An 18,062-nucleotide genomic window follows, 5' to 3' on the forward strand; every position below is an offset into this window, starting at 1 on the left:
AGAGAGAGAGAGAGAGAGAGAGAGAGAGAGAGAGAGGCAGAGAGAGGCATTCTCCTTAGGTTGAGAGCTTTTGAACAGTAGGACCTGGGTCTGTTTAGTGGATTTCAAAATCACTGCAGGCCACATTCACTGCCCTAACAGGATGGCTTCAGGGTTTGGGGAGTACTGCAGACAGCATCTAGACACCGCCGCTAGTTCTCTGTGGTGGTGGACAAGTTATTAACCAGTTTTCTTTTCCAGGGTGTGGAGTGGGTATATAGCAGCCATCTCAAAAAGGTTCCAGGATGCTTAGCATTACTCCTTGCAGAAAAACCTGAGCGTATTTTGCTGAACTCCTCTTACTCACAAAGCAACAGGTCCAGCCTAAGCCACCTACCTCTGCATCCCTTCACAAGCATCCCTCTATGACTTGCTGCTTCCTAAATTCTGGATTAAGGTTTCACAGCAGGCAGCACCACCCCCTGTACTAGCATCTCTGAGCCTTGTTTCCTATAGATGTGTTCAACTTCCACCTGTGAAAGGGGTCTGGTACTATCAACTCCACTGGGATGATGATGAGACCATTAAAGGAGAATGATTCAGGCAGAGGACTCAGCACTGCTGGACCCCCAAACAAATCAGAAACTACAACTTTTCAGAAAAAGGCATTTTGAGAATCAATACTCAAGATCATTACCGCCTCGACCATTAGAGGGCGCTCCAGGGGCGCCGACAGGCTGTCAACACAGCCCACCAGTCTTCCAGCTGCTCCGCCTACCCCTCTCCACCCTCAAGCATCAGGGCTAAGGTTGTGTCGTTAATCCCCCCCGATGATGCACCGTGGCTAGGGGCGGGGAGTAGGGGTACACGACTATAGGATTCCGGAAACCAACGTTTTTTCCACATATGCATTTGGTCCAAGGCTAACTCTTTACACCCCAGTCCTTTGGCTGGGGGAGGAGGCAGAGACAGCGGGACTGGTCCACCCTTCCCCCACTGAGCTTGGAGCTCTTTGGACAAACTGGAGAATAAGAGGTTCTGCATCTTGCAGTCTCTTCTCCAAGGAGCCCTTCCTGTGATTCTGGTGCCAAATTTGGTGAGGAGAGCTGGGGCATCGTTAGTTCTTTAGGGAAACTACGGAGGAGGCCACCGGCAGCCTAGCATTAAGTGGACAACGTGGATAATCTTGCTTTCCTCTTCCCAGGCTGTTCTTCCTCATCAAAAAAACAAAAAACAAAACAACAACAAAAACACCCCTCTAACTCTCCAAGATGGCTTCCCATGAAGTTCTCTTGCCAAACAGGCTACATTCACCATGCCCCACCCCATCTTCACTGGAGTCTCCAGAAATATCAGGATTGGGGGTGGACAGGCTCAGGACCGGAAAGCTGGTAGTCCCCAGTGTGGATGATCAAACTCAGGTTGAAGTAATTTAAGGTCAAATTCAAGTTGGGCCTCAAGTGCTATGGGAGAAGGCACAGAATACATCCCCCAAGAGAGGTGGGCAGCTGCAGGGCACGGCGACCGGTGTTTTGCCAAGAGGTAAGCTTATACTCAAATAGCTCCAAGACTCTAAATCACAAAACAGGCCAGTGTGTCCCAGGCTGGAGAAGATGAAGGGTCTCACTAAGCAAAAAGAGCCTCCCGCTTCCAGGTCACCTCCTCTCCTGAGTATGCCTCACCTGCTTCACTCACCCGCTTTCTGGAGCAGAGTCAATCCCCCACCCCCAGTCCCTGGTTTCATCCCTGATTACCCCACTCCCAGGCCCCTCTGGCTAGGCTGGCTGCGGCCTGCTGCCAGGGACTTGTCAGGGACTCACAACCACCCCCTGCCCAGCTGGGGCCCCTCTGGAAAAGCCTGCCCGCCTAGGCAGCAGCGGATCTGTCCCTCCCTTGCAGGCCCTGAGCTTCGCCCTGGATGGGGGGCCCGAGAGGGGGCTGCTGGGGCTGGGCCAGATTACCTTTAGAAGGAAAGTTTTGGGTTTCGGTCCCCTCTTCTTGGGCCCATACAGCTCACGTTCCCTTTCCCTATAGTCAAGAAACGCCAAAGATGAAAAAGAGTCCCTTCCTGGGCCTCACTCCCCGACCCAGCCTGCCTTTCCCGCTCCCCTGCGCGGCGCCCCACCATGCCTGCCAGCTTCTCCAACTCACTTCTGCTCGAAGGCTGCGATGAGCCTCGAATCCAGAATGTTCTCTTCTGGCTCCCAAGTGCTGTACCTGCCGAGTCACGCGTACAGAAAAGCAAAAATGAAAACCCAAGGGGCAGGGACACACCGCGAGGGCTGAAGCGCGCACCCCCTATCCAAGGCCCAGGTGTCTTCTTGCCGCCTCCCCGGTCCCCATGCCACCGACCCCACGACACTCACTTGATCGCCCACCCTTTCCATTTCACCAGGTACTCGATGCGTCCCTGAAAAACAGAAAGGAGAAAAATAGGGGGGTGGGGGTTGGGAGGATGCAGGGACGCGAGGAGGAGGCGGCGGCGTGGGGGTGGCTGAGGGAACCCGGCTAGCGGGACCGCTGCGCCCCGAGGGCCCGCGGGCTCCGAAAGACCGCGAAGAACACAGGGCCGTCCAGGCCGAGGGCTCACCTTGCGGATCCGGCGTTTGATGATGGATTCGGCCGCGAAGACCCGCTCGCCTACTGCAGACAGCTCCATCTTGCTCAGCGGCACCCACAGCCCATAATAGTCCCTGCTCCCGCGGCCGGTGCTGCACCGCTCGCGCACGCGCCCCAGCGCTCAGGCCCCCGGCGGGCGGGCGCTCGGCGGGGCGCGCGCTCGCGTTCCAGCTGCGGGCCGTCACGTGATGCCCCCGGCCCGAGCGCCGTTGCCAGGACCTCCCCCTCCCCCGGGGCGGTTGCTAGGGAAAATGAGCGCTCGCGGGGCGGGGGCGCGCCAAGGCTCTTAAAGGGGCCTGTGCTCTCCGCCGCAGTCCTGGCGGGAGACCGATGGATGGTTGGCTGGTGCCAAGCCGAGTGAGGTGCAGTGCAATCTTACATGGTCCCCCTTCGTCCTGCAGGCCCGGGATCCCTGCCACCTCCTACCCTCCTTGTAACTCCTCATCCCAGAATTGCTAGGCCCTCGACAGAGAGGTGCGATAAGCCCTGGAGTCTCCAGGCGCCATGCATCCTCCTGCAGACGTTTGCAAACAGTTAAATATGATACAGCAGAAATGTATTCACTGCAGCTTTGCCAGGCCTTGTGGGGATTTCTTTAACACATCACCCCATCCATTATTTATGTATTCGTGGGAGTGTGGTTTTGTAACCGGTTCAGATAAGTTAAAACAAAAAACGCCACTGCTGCAAAGGGGGGTGAAGGCAGAGGTGACCCAGGTCTGCGACCATGTTCCCAACACCTGCATGCAGACCTTGGCAAGTGTGTTTATAAAGCAGAGAGAGAGAGAGAGGTCTCGAAAGAGGACGGCAGGGTATCCCAGATTGAGTCCAAAGCAGTCTTTCTTTGGGTCACTCAGCAGAACCTGCCCTCATGGTCAAATCTGGTTTTGGATTTTCAGGCCGCAGGCCACAGCATAATTCTACAACCCACAGCTGCAGGAATGACTCCACCATTGCTCTTGGGAGGCACAAGTGGGATCTGGAGCTTTCCCTCTTGGATGTAGCCCACCTTGAGGAAACACACATCGAGAAATCTTCCATTCTGTTCGTCTGTTTTCAAATTATTTAATCATATTTTCCATTAGGCCAGAGGTCTTGTTCTTTGCAGAAAAAAAAAAAAAATTAACCACGTGTAAATAAGGAAACGAAAGGTGAAGGAACAATTCATAGCCTGCATTAAGTCACTAGGATCTTCTAGCCCAGTTCTTTCCCTAAACTCAGGCCTGCATGAATATGCACACACACATCACCTAAGTGGAGAGTACCAACACATAATTCTATATAGTTAAATGTTTAAGCACCACATAGTTGTACTATTTACACTGGAGATGCTGTCCTTCCTTAATGATATTGATTGGACATTAACACAGATTTTGCCCTGTTCACCTGTTGTCTAGGGCTGGGCTGGAGGGCAGGGCGGGGATTTGTAAGGGTCGGGAATGTCTTTTGATTTCATGATTGCCTTATTAGAATGGGGTGGGGGTCAGAGGGTTGTACAAGTCTCTGCTATTGTACCATTTGTTTGTTTGTTTGTCTGTTTTTCTGAGACAGGGTTTCTCTGTGTAGCCCTGGCTCTCCTGGAACTCATTCTGTAGACCAGGCTGGCCTCAAACTCAGAAATCCGCCTGCCTCTGCCTCCTAAGTACTGGGATTAAAGGTGTGCCCCACCACTGCCCAGTTATTGCACCATTTCTTGAAGGTGCAAATTCATCCATGAAAATCTCAGCTCTCCATCCCCACCTGCACCCCTGTAGATATGTATAGAAAGCTCATTGACCGAAATCCTTCTGCTGCCCCTCAAGGTCTTTATGCTACTAAGAAAATGCTCTTAGCTGGCATGACAGCAAACCCGAGGTAAACTTCACCTGAGTAGAGAGTTGTTCTACTGGCGTGGCATGGATGAGCAGGTAAGTTGAATGTACGGGTGTCTGTGCTTGTGCAAGCTGAGGAGGCCACAGGATGAAGAAGATGACCACCCATCCACATAGTGGAACCTTCAGCAGTCTTTGTGAGCCATTGTGGAAGCTTCAGGAAACAAAAGTCAGTCTGGTGAGAAAATTGCCTTTCTGCCTGACTGACCACACATTGCAGATAGTTCCCCAAAGAGATGGATTTGCATCATGTTGATGCTGTAACAAAAAGCCCCAAAATAGAGCAGCTTAACATGACACACTCTGGAGTGCAGAAGTCCCCGGGTCACAGTCAATGATCTAAAGTCAAGACTAGGGCCCCTGAAGAGATAACCAGCTCTTGGCCTCAGTGGGCTTCTAGAAGTGGCTGTCCCTCCTTTGGCACATGGTTTTATTGCTCACATATTTTTTTAAAGATTTATTTATTTATTTTATATATACGAGTACACTGTAGAAACACCAGAAGAGGGAATCAGATTGCATTACAGATGGTTGTGAGCCACCATGTGGTTGCTGGGAATTGAACTCAGGACCTCTGAAGAGCAGTGCTCTTAACCGCTGATCCATCTCTCCAGCCCATTGCTCACCTCTTTAATCCTATCAGCACTTCACCACCACTGACTACCTTTCTGCTTCTTCAAGAGGACCCTGTGGTTATATTAAACCAAAATAACCGCTCCATGGCAGCGACCTTAATCTAAGTCTATCAGAACTATGCCTTCTCACAGGGTCCCTGTTGCCCTCTCTAGACCTGTTTCTCTGTTTCACTTTGTGTGCGTGTGCGTGTGCGTGTGCATGTGTGTGTGTGTGTGTGTGTGTGTGCCTGCAGATGCATATGGAAGCCAAAGGTTGCCATGAGTCTTTCTCAATCATTATTCAACTTATTTTTGAGGCAGGGTCTCTCAGCTGAACCTGAAGCTTGCTGATTACTTGGACTGACCAGCAAACCCAAGACACACACACACACTCACACACACAGAGAGACACACACACACACACTCACACACAGAGAGACACACACAGACACACACAGACACTCACACACAGAGAGACACACACAGACACACACACAGACACCTGCACACACACACACACATACACACACAAATACACAAACATACACACACATACATACACACATACACAGAGACACATACAGACACACACACAGACACACACACACACACTCACACACAGAGAGACACACACAGACACACACACAGACACCTGCACACACACACAAATACACAAACATACACACACATACATACACACATACACACACAGAGACACACACAGACACACACACAGACACACACACACACAGACACACACACAGACACACACACATACACAAACATACACACACAGAGAGACACACACAGACACACACACACACTCACACACAGAGAGACACACACAGACACACACACACAGACACACACACAGAGAGACACACACAGAGAGACACACACAGACACACAGAGAGACACACACAGACACACACACAGACACCTGCACACACACACAAATACACAAACATACACACACATACATACACACATACACACACAGAGACACATACAGACACACACACAGACACACACACACACCAGTGCTGAAATTGCAGCCTGTACTAACTACTGTGCCTGGCTTTTCACATGGATGCTCTGAATCCAAATTCAAATCCTCATATTTCTGTGGCCAGCACTTTACAGACTGAGCCATCTCCCCAACCCCTCACCTCAAATTTCAGGGGTTTATAGCATTTTTTGGTCATTGACTATTCCGAGAATTGTTATGTTCAATTGTTTTTCAATTGAAATATCGGATGTTATTCATTCAAGAAAAAGTTTCAGCCGGGCGGTGGTGGCGCATGCCTTTAATCCCAGCACTTGGGAGGCAGAGGCAGGCAGATTTCTGAGTTTGAGGCCAGCCTGGTCTACAGAGTGAGTTCCAGGACAGCCAGGGCTACACGGAGAAACCCTGTCTCGAAAAACCAAAAAAGAAAAAAGAAAAAGTTTCTAGGTGCCCCAGAAGACTGTCCCATGGTTGTCAACCTCTAGAGAAGGTCCTCTCATCCCGAGGAGCAAAGTTCCTTCCACCTCTCACAAGCTATTCTGAGGTTCGATTCATTATAAGGAAAATACTCTCACTCTTGGCCTGCATGAGCTGCTGTCCACAGAGAAACGGTCCTCTTACCTCAGTGGTTCTCGACCTTCCTAATGCCGTGACCCTTTAATACAGTTCCTCATGTTGTAGTGACCCCACAACCATAAAATGATTTTGTTGCTACTTCATAACTGTAATTTTGCTACTGTTATGAATTATTATGGGTTATTGTAATACCTAATGTAGTATTTCTGATATATGACCTCAAAGGGGTCTTGACTCACAGTTAAGAACCACTGTCTTACCTGAAACATGAACCATGGCTTCAAGTTATCAGAATGTAGTCTTTCCCCTTTTTCTGTTGGCTGGGCCCACCTGTCATTTTCGTTGCTGGTCTTGCCCAGGGTTATCATCATCATGGGTCCAATGAGTGAAACCAAAGCTGTCTGGTCCTCTTGTCTCCGGGGAAGCTCTTGCCCTTCCCTGGGAAGTCCTGCAGGAGCCCTGAAGGACCCACTGGGGAGATTACACAACACCTACATATCCTACAGCCAAAACCAGGCATAGGCTCAAGTTTCCTAGTGTGCACATCCTGAGTAATCCCTTCCCCTCACGTGTGGGGAGAGCAGAACAGACTAGGACTGTAGTCCTATATTGGGTTCTCTGGGAAAGTAAAATGATTTTGCATATGTGATTAAGGTCCCTAATTAGTTAACTCTTAATTGCATAAAGGAAAGTTTACCTGGGCAGGCTTTCCTTACATGACCGATCCAACCAACAGAGCTGTCATCCTGCTGACCTTGGGAAGGCAAGGGGCCACACTTCAGAGTCGGTGGCAGGAATGGGGCATGGTTTCTAGAATGGTGAACCTCCATTCTACAATCCCAAGCAATGAAATGTATCAGTAGTTCTGGAACTTGCTGTAGGACCCTGAGCTTGATGACCGTCTAGGAAGACCAGAGCACAGTCTCCGGTTTGTTGACCTGTAGATATGGATGTAATAAGCTAGGATTGTGTTCAGCCAGTAAGTTGTGGCTGATTCCTGGATGGGAAAATAGATGTTCCCCTGAACTGGAGGTGCGACAAGGTCTCATGGTGAGGGGGTCTGCGGTGGTCTGAAGGCGAATGGACCCTATAGATTCATGGATGTGAATACTTAGTCCTCAGTTGGTAGACTAGGAAGTGTAGCCTTGTTGAAGAATGTGTGTCACTGGGGCTAGGCTTTGAGGATTCCAAAGCTTACCAGGCCTAGTCTCACTCTGCTTCTTTCTTGTGGACAAAATGTGAGTTCTCAACTATTGTGCCATGCCTGTCTCTCACATACCTCCTGCCACAATGATCATGGACTCACTCTCTGAAACTGTAAGCAGGCCCCAATTAAATGCTTTCTTTAATAAGTTACCTTGGTCATGGTGTCTCTTCAGAGCAATAGAACAGTGACTAAGACTCAGGGTTGTTATAATAATACAAGTAGGTGTATATATTATAATATTATTATATATCATAATTAATATAAAAACATTAATGTTATATAATACTATATGATATATAATATAAACATTATACTAATATGAATATATTAATTACTCTTATATTAATAATAATATATTATAACAACTCAGGGTTATTGTAGTGACACAAGAAGGTCCCAATTTGGCACATTAGCTCATATTGAAAATGGTGATGTCTCAGCTGGGCAGTGGTGGGGCACATCTTTAGTGCTAGTACTCAGGAGGCAGAGGCAAGTGGATCTCTGTGAGTTCGAGGCCAGCCTGGTCTACAGAATGAGCTCAGAACAGCCAGCGATGTCACACAGAGAAATCCTGCCTCAAAAAACCAAAAACTAAAAAACAAAACCAGTGAGGTCTCTGGAGGCAGATGCCCCTTTTACAATGCAGTATCTTGGGGACACTTCTTTTGTGACATCCAGCTGCTGATGCTGTGTCCTTAGTCTTTGGCATATGTGAGTGCTTTAATAAGTGAAGGAGAAGATGTGTGGGGACCCCTATGCGGGAGTGGGAAGGGGCAGCTGGGGAGGGAAAGTGGCTGAGAGGGAGGGAAGGGCATTTTCTGGCTGTTAGCACATCAGTCTAGAGTGACAGACGCCCTCAGACCCGCTAACTTTGAGCAAGGTCAGAATCAGAAGAGAAAGGATCTGCAGGATGGTGTAGCAGGTAAACTGGGTCCGGAACAGCACCGGAAGTGCCTGCTGCCCACCTGACGACCTGAATTTGATCCCTGGGACCCACATGGGGGAAGGAGAGAGCTGACTTCCACGAACTGTCCTCTGACCTCCACATGTGAGGCACGGCACAGGTCCACGCAGAAAAACAATCAAATAAATGTTTTTAAAAAATTAATAACTAGGCCTGGCAGCGGTGGTGCATACCTTTAACCCAACCCTAGAGAGGCAGAGGCAGGCAGATCTCTGAGTCTGAGGTCAGTCTGGTCTATAGAGTGAGTTCCAGGACAGCCAGGGCTACCCAGAGGAACTCTGTCTTCGAAAAGAAGAAAAAAAAATAAGAGAGAATCTATAACTACGCAGGACCCCTGGAAGGTCCATCCGTGGAAGGTCTGTCCCATAGTTGTCCCAAGGCAAGTTGACTGCTGAGTGGGACATCCCTTCCTAGTGACAGAGAGCACAGCCTGAGCTTAGGAGCTTCAGTCCATTGCTCTGCACTCACAATGAGGTCCTGAGGGCTATGACATGGGCGCTGGCCCAGTGGACCGACTCAGTCCAGCAGGGTACTGTGCCCTTATCACCCTCCCGCAAACTGGAGAGTGCTATGCTTCTCATTTACCTGCCAGCTGCCCAGTACATGTTCAAGCAGTGAGCGGCCCTAGCTTGATCCTCCAAGGGCCCTGGTACGTGGGCTATCCATCAGTGTAGTCCTCACCAGCTAACGCACTGGTTTAAGACTATGGGGGTGCAGAAGAGGAAGGCTAACTCCTAGGTACTGCTTCCTTCTGTCTGTGAACTTCAGTACTCTGGATGTGGTCTTGGGGGGACAACGGCATCAGGAGTGGGGGTTAAAATGATCCAGGACATCTGGGCAGAGCAGTTATATTCCTGTACAGCAGGGAGACGTCCCAAGCATCCTTTATAAAACACTATTTTATTGTATGTGCATGGGTCTTTTGCCTGCATGTATGTCTATGTACCACATACTTACCTGGTGTATGCAGAGGCCAGAAGAAGGTACTGGATCCTTTGGAACTGGGGTTACAGATGGATATGAGCTGCCATCCAGATGCTAGGAATTGAACCTGGGCCCTCTGGAAGAGCAGCCATTTGTCTTAACAGCTGGGCCACGTCTCTAGCACCTTGGCTCCTGCATCTTTATGGACTCAGGCAGATTCCAAACTGGCACTCACCCCAGGCCTTTGTGCTCTTCCCTCTGTCGGCATCATGTGTATCACCTTCAGATGGATGTGTAGCTTTTCTTTTTTGTTTTGTTTTTGTTTTTGTTTTTTGTTTTTTGTTTTTTTGTCTTTTGAGACAGTGTAGCCCTTGCTGCCCTGGAACTCACTCTGTAGACCAGGCTGGCCTCGAACTCAGAAATCTGCCTGCCTCTGCCTCTGAAGTGCTAGGATTAAAGGCGTGCGCCACCACTGCCTGGCTTTTTTTTTTTTTTTTTTGAGATTATAATTACATTATTTCCTCCTTTTCACCCTACTCTCCAATTCCTTCCATGTGAAGCTCCCCTCTTTACATTCAAATTCTTTTTCTTTGATATTGTATGTGTTCCCAAATATATAAACACAACCTGCTCGGTCTGTGCATGTTACTTACATGTATGTTTTCAGAGCTGACCATTCGGTATTGGATAAGCAGTTGGTTTCCTTGGTTACCTTAGCTACGGTCTCTGTGTAGAATGAGGCCTTGGGAACTCCCCTCGCCACATTCTTATGTCTACCGGTGCGATTCCTGTTCAGCTCCTGGTTAGGCAGCCATGCTGGTGAGAATTCATGGGTGTAGCAGCTGATGTTTTCAGGAGTCACCGTCTCTCAGGGTTCCTTCATGCTTTTAGTCTTTGTTCAAAGGTTACATCTCTTTATTGTAGAAATAATTTCTTGTGCAATGTGTGGAAGCTTCATCTGTCAATAAAAAAGCCTATGGCCAATGAGCCAAGACAAGATTAGAAGGTGGGACATCCAGCCGAGAGAGAGAGGGAGATAGTCAGGGGTGGGAGAGTTGCCCCAGACACTGAAGAAGACAGTCACGTGCAACTGAGAACCAGGGAATAAATAGGACATTAATTCATGAGCTACTCGGGAAGAAGCAAAGCTTTTAGTCTAGGCAATTATTCATGAAATACTAAGACTCAGAGTCATAATTTCTGGAATCAAAGTGGATAGGTGAGAAAACATAAGGTTTCAGATAGGTTTAACTACACTTCCCCCCTTTATTTAAAATGTTATCATTGCTCTCTCTCTCTCTGTCTCTCTCTCTGTCTCTCTCTCTGTCTCTCTGTCTCTCTCTCTCTCTCTCTCTCTCTCTCTCTCTCTGTGTGTGTGTGTGTGTGTGTACATACATTCCACAGTGTCCTTGTGGCAGTCAGAGGGCAGCTTTTGAGGGTCCCCTTTTTTTTCTCTCCACATTGTTGAAGCGGAGCCCCTTATTTCTGCTACTCTGTGTACTCTGAGGTAGCCGTCTCTCCAGCTTCCAGGAGCTTCTCCTCTCTCTGCCTCCCATCCCACTATATACTAAAATTATAGATTCCTGCCCCCAAGCAGCCATGTAGGTTCCCAGGAGTGAACTCTGGTCATCGGGCTTACATGGCAGGTGTTTTGACTTGCTGAGCCATCCTCAAAGAGCTTCTTTCTTTCTTTAATGGAGTCTTACTTAATGTTGCCCCAGCTAGGGCCTGGCAAGATGGCTCGGCGGGTAAGAGCACTGACTGCTCTTCTGAAGTTCCTGAGCTCGAATCCCAGCAACCACATGGTGGCTCACAACCACCTGTAATGAGATCTGACGCCCTCTTCTGGTGTGTCTGAAGACAGCTACAGTGTATTACACCAGAGGGAACGGGGCCAATCGAGCGGGGCTGTCCTGAGTTCAATTCCCAGCAGCCACATGATGGCTCACGACCATCTACCTGTGCAGCTACAGTGTACTCATACACATAAAAATAAATAAATAAATCTTTTAAAAAAAATGTTGCCCCAGCTAGTCTCAAACTCCTGGGTCCAAGTAATGTTCCTGCCTCAGCTGCCTGAGTTGCAGGAACCACAGGCCAGATGTCCCTTCTTCAGAAAGCGTCTGTCCTCTGGCCACCTTCTGTTAGGGAGCTCACCTCTGCTCCCTAGCATTCTTGGTCTGCTTATCTTGCCCTATTTCCTTCCTGACCCCCCCCCACTCCCTGTGCATTTAATACCTAACCCCTTCACCAGACCTCCGGACTTCTGACAGAAGGGACTTTGCCTCCCTGGCTCCCCTTCTTTACTGCTGCTGCCAGCACAGGACCTTGAAAAAGGCAGGTGTTCAGTTTGATTGTGTGGGATGTATGGATGGGTCACCTAGGAGATTTTTAGAAGCTAGTCAGACCCTCGCTGCAACCCTCCCACTTCTCTCTGCACCAAGCTTTGGAAACATGAAATGGAAAGTCACTGAGCGGGTGAGGGAGCCTAAGATGCATCCAGCTGTGTGGCCCTGGAGCTGGCAACTGCTTGGAGCCTCTGTTTTCTTCCACTGCAAAATGGAGAGTCCATTCTGTCTTGTGAGGACACAGCATTTGGCTTCTAGGCATCTGGAAATCAGTCTGGCATGTGGTAGGTCTGTGGTGCTAGAAGCATGTGTGTCTAAGTGCCAGGCCCACTCAAGTATCAAGACACCACACACACACACACACACACACACACACACACACACAGAGAGAGAGAGAGAGAGAGAGAGAAAGAGAGAGAGAGAGAGAGATACATGCATGGAGGCATATATACAGGTTCTCTCTCTCTCTCTCTCTTTCTCTCTCTCTTAAACACACACACAGATATGCACACCAAGGCACACATACAGGCTCTCACACACACTGTACTGGCATAGCCTCAGTTCACTATGTTCCCCACATGTTCTCCACATGTCATATTTTCTCCTCTAGTTGTTGGTTTTGGAGGCCAAGGAAACTTTAGGATGTAGACCCTCACTTTTGGAAGCAGTTGCTAGGGTTAGATCTTTGAATATTATATCCTGGGGGACTGGAGAGATGGCTCAGTGGCTAGAAGCACTGGCTGCTCATCTGAGCACCCCACATGACAGCTCACAATTGTCTATAGCCCAAGTTTGAAGGGATCCAGTGTCCTCTTCTGGCCTCTGTGGGCACCAAACATAGATGTAGTACACAGATATATACACACACAAATAAATAAACAAATAAGCAAATATAGACAGACAGACAGACATAAATGGAAGTGACAGACTGGCCTCTGGTTCTGGTATGGCTTTCTTCTTCCTGGTCCCCTGTGATTTGAACAGCCTTCATCACACACTTCCACAACCATCATCTAAGGTGTATACAGCTTTGCCTTCCTCATCATGATAGGATAAAACCGTCTGAAGCAGTGAGCTGAAACAGGTTGTTTCTTCCTGTCAAGTATTGCGGCTGGAAAAACAACTGACACATCCACACGCGCTTCCATGGTTTCCTTACCTTGAAAGTCAGTGTGTTGGTTCCACTCTGAAGACCTACAAAACACACCACAGCCAACCCACATGATCCTTCAAGGATTTTTCTAAGTGCTTCGGATTTATGTACAGGAAGATCTACTATCTATTCATTCAATGCCCCAAAATAACCCCAGGAAGGAGTAGAAATACTCCCTGACACTTTGCAGGGCACTGGCTTCTGCTCTAATGTGGGGATAAGCAATGCTTACCTTCTCTGTTCTCATTTCCCCTCCCACCCGACATGCCCTATCCTGGGATATAGCTCCACCAATGAAACTGACAGGAACTTAAGTGACCAATGTGAGTCACAGAGAATCTAAAACAGTCGAGTTGCCTCAAGATCATGCCATGATAGTATGTGTTGCTAAAGAAAGGCTGCCTATGTTTAGAAAGCCAGTACTGGAATTGTTTGGCAATAGGCCTGAATATGGTCATAATTGGGCAAGGGACATGGGAAACACCGATTTAGATGGAGGGGCCTTTTGGAAATGTAGTTCAGAGTCCTTCCTCAGTTTAAAAGCCTTCGTGATGAAGAAGCCAAAATATCAGCTGTGGGACCCTTCCCAGTGACTCATGAGTGTCTCTAGGACAAGCCAAAGCGGTCCTTAACCTGATTTCCAGGCTATCACTGAGTAGTGCCTGCCTCGGGGCCTTTGCCACTAAGACTCCAAAAGCTGATATTGCCAGGCCTATGCAGCTGCTCCCTTCCTCCTTTGGGTAAGATCCTGAAGGCCTCCCTGACCAACTATGTGAAGCATCTCCCAGTCACCTTCGGCTGTGTGGTCCTCTCAGATGGAGCGGCCAGCCTTCCCCTGCTCACTTGTCACCTCCCTGGGGACAGAAATCCCAGAACCCAGTTCCCCAGACAATACTTGGCACTGGTCTCTAGGCAGCTAATATCTTCTGGGCTGCAACATGTATCTTTTTTTGTTTTGTTTTGTTTTGTTTTGTTTGTTTTTGAGACAGTGTTTCTCTGTGTAGCCCTGGCTGTCCTGGAACTCACTCTGTAGATCAGCCTGGCCTCAAATTCAGAAATCCACCTGCCTCTGCCTCCCAAGTGCTAGGATTAAAGGCATGCCCACCATCACTGCCTGGCTTGCAACATGTATTTTATACTGGGGACATGGTAAACACAGATACTTTCAGCTTAAATTCTTTTTTTTTGTTTGTTTGGTTTTTTTGTTTTGTTTTTTTTCGAGACAGGGTTTCTCTGTGTAGCCTTGGCTGTCCTGGAACTCACTCTGTAGACCAGGCTGGCTTCAAACTCAGAAATCTGCCTGCCTCTGCCTCCCAAGTGCTGGGATTAAAGGCGTGCGCCACCAATGCCTGGCTCAGCTTAAATTCTTAAGAAGTGGCAGAAAGAGACTGGACATGCAAGGCAGGGGGCAGACCAGGCAGGCAGGTCATGTGTTGTTAAGGGACTGGATGGGCTGTATGGTGAAGGCGACAGATAGGTGTGTTCTAAGCTTCTTCCAGGGGTGCTTAGGGGACATTGAGGAGTCATGTGTGAGCTGAGACGATGAAGGAGAAAGAAGATGCTGCTGCTGAGACCTGGGAAAGAGATTTCCGGGCAGAGGGATAGTGAGTACAAAGGCTCTGAGCTAGACCTGAGGGAGTTAGTAGGTTCAGAGCTGAGTGGATGGAAGATGGGAGTTGGAGGACAAGGCGGGACCTGTCACAGAGACTTTTAGACCCTGGAGGAGAGCTTGTTCCTTCTTTTTTATTTTTATTTTTTTTGACACAGGGTGTCTCTCTGTAGTCCTGGCTGTCCTGGAACTCACTCTGTAGACCAGGCTGGCCTCAAACTCAGAAATCCGCCTGCCTCTGCCTCCCAAGTACTGGGATTAAAGGTATGCACTACCACTGCCCAACTAGCTTGTTCCTTCTTAGACTGCAAGTGAGGAGGCTCTAAGAGAGAAGCCAGGACAAGGAAGGTCCGGCCCACCAAGCCCCATGCAGAGCTGAGCTACTGGTAAGGCTCTAAGTAACCAAAAATGTCTGCTTAGTCCATTTACTGTAGCATTGCCTCTTCGGTGTGTTTTCTGGGAGACAGGCAAATGCGACAGTGGAAACAGCTCCTGCAGAAACCTAAGCTGCGACAGCAAGCTGTGTTCATAAATGTGTGCGAGAGGCAAGAGTCCATGTGTGGGTGCATGTGTGGGTGCCTGTGTGTGTTGAGTATGCATGTGTGTGTGCATGTGTATGTGGTTGTAAGTGTGCATGTGTATGTGCGTATCTGTCGGTGCACATGTGAATTTCCTTCTGCCTGCCAGTTGGGATGCTGGTGGAACTTTTACACCACCACCTTTCTTCTTCTCAAAGAAGAACTCCTATCATTGGAAGAGCCAACACCAGGGCCACTACAGAGAAAATCCAGAAACACTTCTGGTTCCTGCGGGGCCCCTTCCCTTCCCCAGCCACCCCTCCTGTCTAGGGAATGTGGGCCAGGTGAGAGGCAGCCCACTCTTTCATCTCTCTATTTTGCTGCATGAACTTGCCCTGTCTGCACTCTCCCTGTTTCACCAGCAAGCTTTCCTCTGCAGCTAATTTCCTGTGTTTTGGGGGATGCTATCCCTCCCGATCATTTTTTTTTCTTCCCACTTCAGATTAAAGCCCAGCACTTCCTGGAGAATGGGAGCTGCTGGGGCTGCTGGGGCTGCTGGGGGCTGCTGGAGGCCGGGCAGCTTGGGCTCTATCTATAAATCCACCCTTGGCCCTGGTTCAGGACCCAGCACTGGATTGTAGAGGCTGCCGCTGTCACCATGGTGCACACCACTACTCTGGCCAGCATCCCAGTGGTCCTGTTCCCAGATGGGACCATGACACTCAGCTGGAGGACTACAATCTCCTACTGTGGGTTATGTAACCTTTGTTTTTCCTTTCTCATTCTCTGGGGTCTCCAGAGGACCCTTTGGATGAGTGATAGCATCTAATATTAACAGGTTTGCCCGCCGAGCACACAGGCCCCAGAGAAGAATAGAAAAGCCCAGGCTAGGCTTGGGGACATGCTTGAATGTCCCAAGGAGGGACTCTGTAGGCATGAGCTGCACCCAGGTGAGTGGGGAGGCCAGACAAAGACAAGAGACTGTGCCTAGCTGGTCTTGACATCAATTTAGAAGCAACTGCTGTGACATAGTCCCTACTGTGGTGTAGGCAGCCGCTCGGAAGATCGAATCCAAGACACACTACAGGGATAGATGATTCTACTGCGCATGCGCCCCTCCCAAGCGGGCTCATGCAAATTAGGTGTCTCCCGAGAGGGTGTATGCTAACCAATCATGCGCCAAACCTGAGCAGGTGCATGCTACCAAGCCCCTCCCAAGCAGGTGTATGCTAATAAGGCGATAGCCAGGAACCAATCCAGGAGGACTTGAGAGCTTGGGCTCAAGTATAAAAGCAGCACTAGCAGAGCAGCCGGGGCCACGCCATTCCACGCCACACCGTTCCACACCACTCCACCACTCCGCAGAAGCAAGAGCAATGGCGACTACGCAGAAAGAAGCAGGAGCAAGAGCAGCAGCGACTAGCAAGAGCAGCGGCCTCCACCCGCCCGTAAACAGGAAGAACCATGGCACCTAGAAGCAAGAAGCGCGATTCCATGGAGGCGGGAGGAACTGCTGCGGTGCCTGGGAGGCAGGAAGAGCCGTAACACCTAAAAGAGCTGTTAACACAAAAGAAAATTTCCTGAGTAAACCTTCGAGAGACTTCGGGCGAGCAAAGCCGCCATGTACACAGTAGGGACACTGGCCCTGGCTTCAGTCACCACCAATGTGGATCACCATCCATCACCAAGTGTTGACACCAAGTGTTTCAGGGGCTATGTGTTGATTTCCTACAGAGCCTCCACTGAAGATTCCCTCAAAGAGGCCTTTCTTCCACTCCAGAAGTCCCCATGTGCCCAAGGCAGGCCTCTGCCTGAGTGGACTATGTCTTAAAGTTTTATTGCTGTGAAGAGACACCATGACCACAGCAGCTCTTATAAAGGAAAACATTTCATTGGGGCTGGCTTACAGTTTCAGAGGCTCAGTCCATCATCATCATGATGGTGGGAAGCATGAGAGGGCGCAGGCAGACATGGTGCCTGAGAAACCCAGAGTTCTACATCTTGATCTGCAGGCAGCAGAAGGAGACTGCATGTTACACTGGGCATAGTGTAATTTGGGGGCTGGCTTACACTTTCACCTTTATGAGGACTCCCAGGATTAAATTTAAGCCAATAGCCTTTCGGGGTAAGTACATTTACCCATGGAACGCTCTTATGGACCCCAAGACTGAGAAAAGAAGAAAAGAGGGAGAGAGGGAGGGAGTAGGGAGAAAGGAAAGAGGAAAAGGGGAGAGACCTGGTATGGTAGTACCTACCCACAGTCCTAGCAATTGGGAGACAGGGGCAGGAGAATCAAGGTTCAAGGTCATCCTTTGCAATATAGCGAGAACTCATATAAAAAGAATAACAGGCACGTGGGGCTGAAGAGATGGATGGGGGTAGAGCACTGGCTGCTTTGCAGAGCGCCTATGTTTAGTTCCCAGCACCCACATGTGATGATCTCCAACCTCCTGTAACTCCAGGGATCCAGTGCCCTCTTCTGGCCTCCACGAATACTGCACTTATGTGCACAGATCCAGCTCCCTCAAACACAACAAAAAACAAACAAACAAACACAGAAACATACACATAATTAAAATAATAAGAAGAAAGCTTTCTTCCTTGTTGAAGAACTTTTAACTATACCTGGCAAGATATGAAAATGCCCTCATTTCTGTGAACTGTTTGCTCGGTG

The 18,062-nt window shown here is 49.1% G+C and overlaps 1 protein-coding gene across 2 annotated transcripts in view; it reads right to left on the reverse strand.

Annotated features, from left to right (window-relative positions):
• Positions 1–2,775, reverse strand: part of Cbx6 (chromobox 6) — a 10,463-nt gene extending 7,688 nt beyond the window's left edge. Inside the window, exons 1-4 of one of the 2 annotated variants that reach the window (XM_031349580.1) lie at positions 2,570–2,775; positions 2,346–2,389; positions 2,131–2,196; positions 1,941–2,007 (exon numbers count right to left, since the gene is read on the reverse strand). In XM_031349580.1, coding sequence (XP_031205440.1) covers positions 1,941–2,007; positions 2,131–2,196; positions 2,346–2,389; positions 2,570–2,638 — 246 coding nt within the window. In that variant the 5' untranslated portion in view covers positions 2,639–2,775. The remainder of the gene's footprint in view (positions 1–1,940; positions 2,008–2,130; positions 2,197–2,345; positions 2,390–2,569) is intronic. The other variant, XM_031349571.1, reaches the window with a different exon arrangement.
• Between the last annotated feature and the right edge of the window lie 15,287 nt (positions 2,776–18,062).

Source organism: Mastomys coucha, unplaced genomic scaffold (assembly GCF_008632895.1).
Source record: "Mastomys coucha isolate ucsf_1 unplaced genomic scaffold, UCSF_Mcou_1 pScaffold11, whole genome shotgun sequence".
In the NCBI taxonomy this organism is placed as follows: Eukaryota; Metazoa; Chordata; class Mammalia; order Rodentia; family Muridae; genus Mastomys; species Mastomys coucha.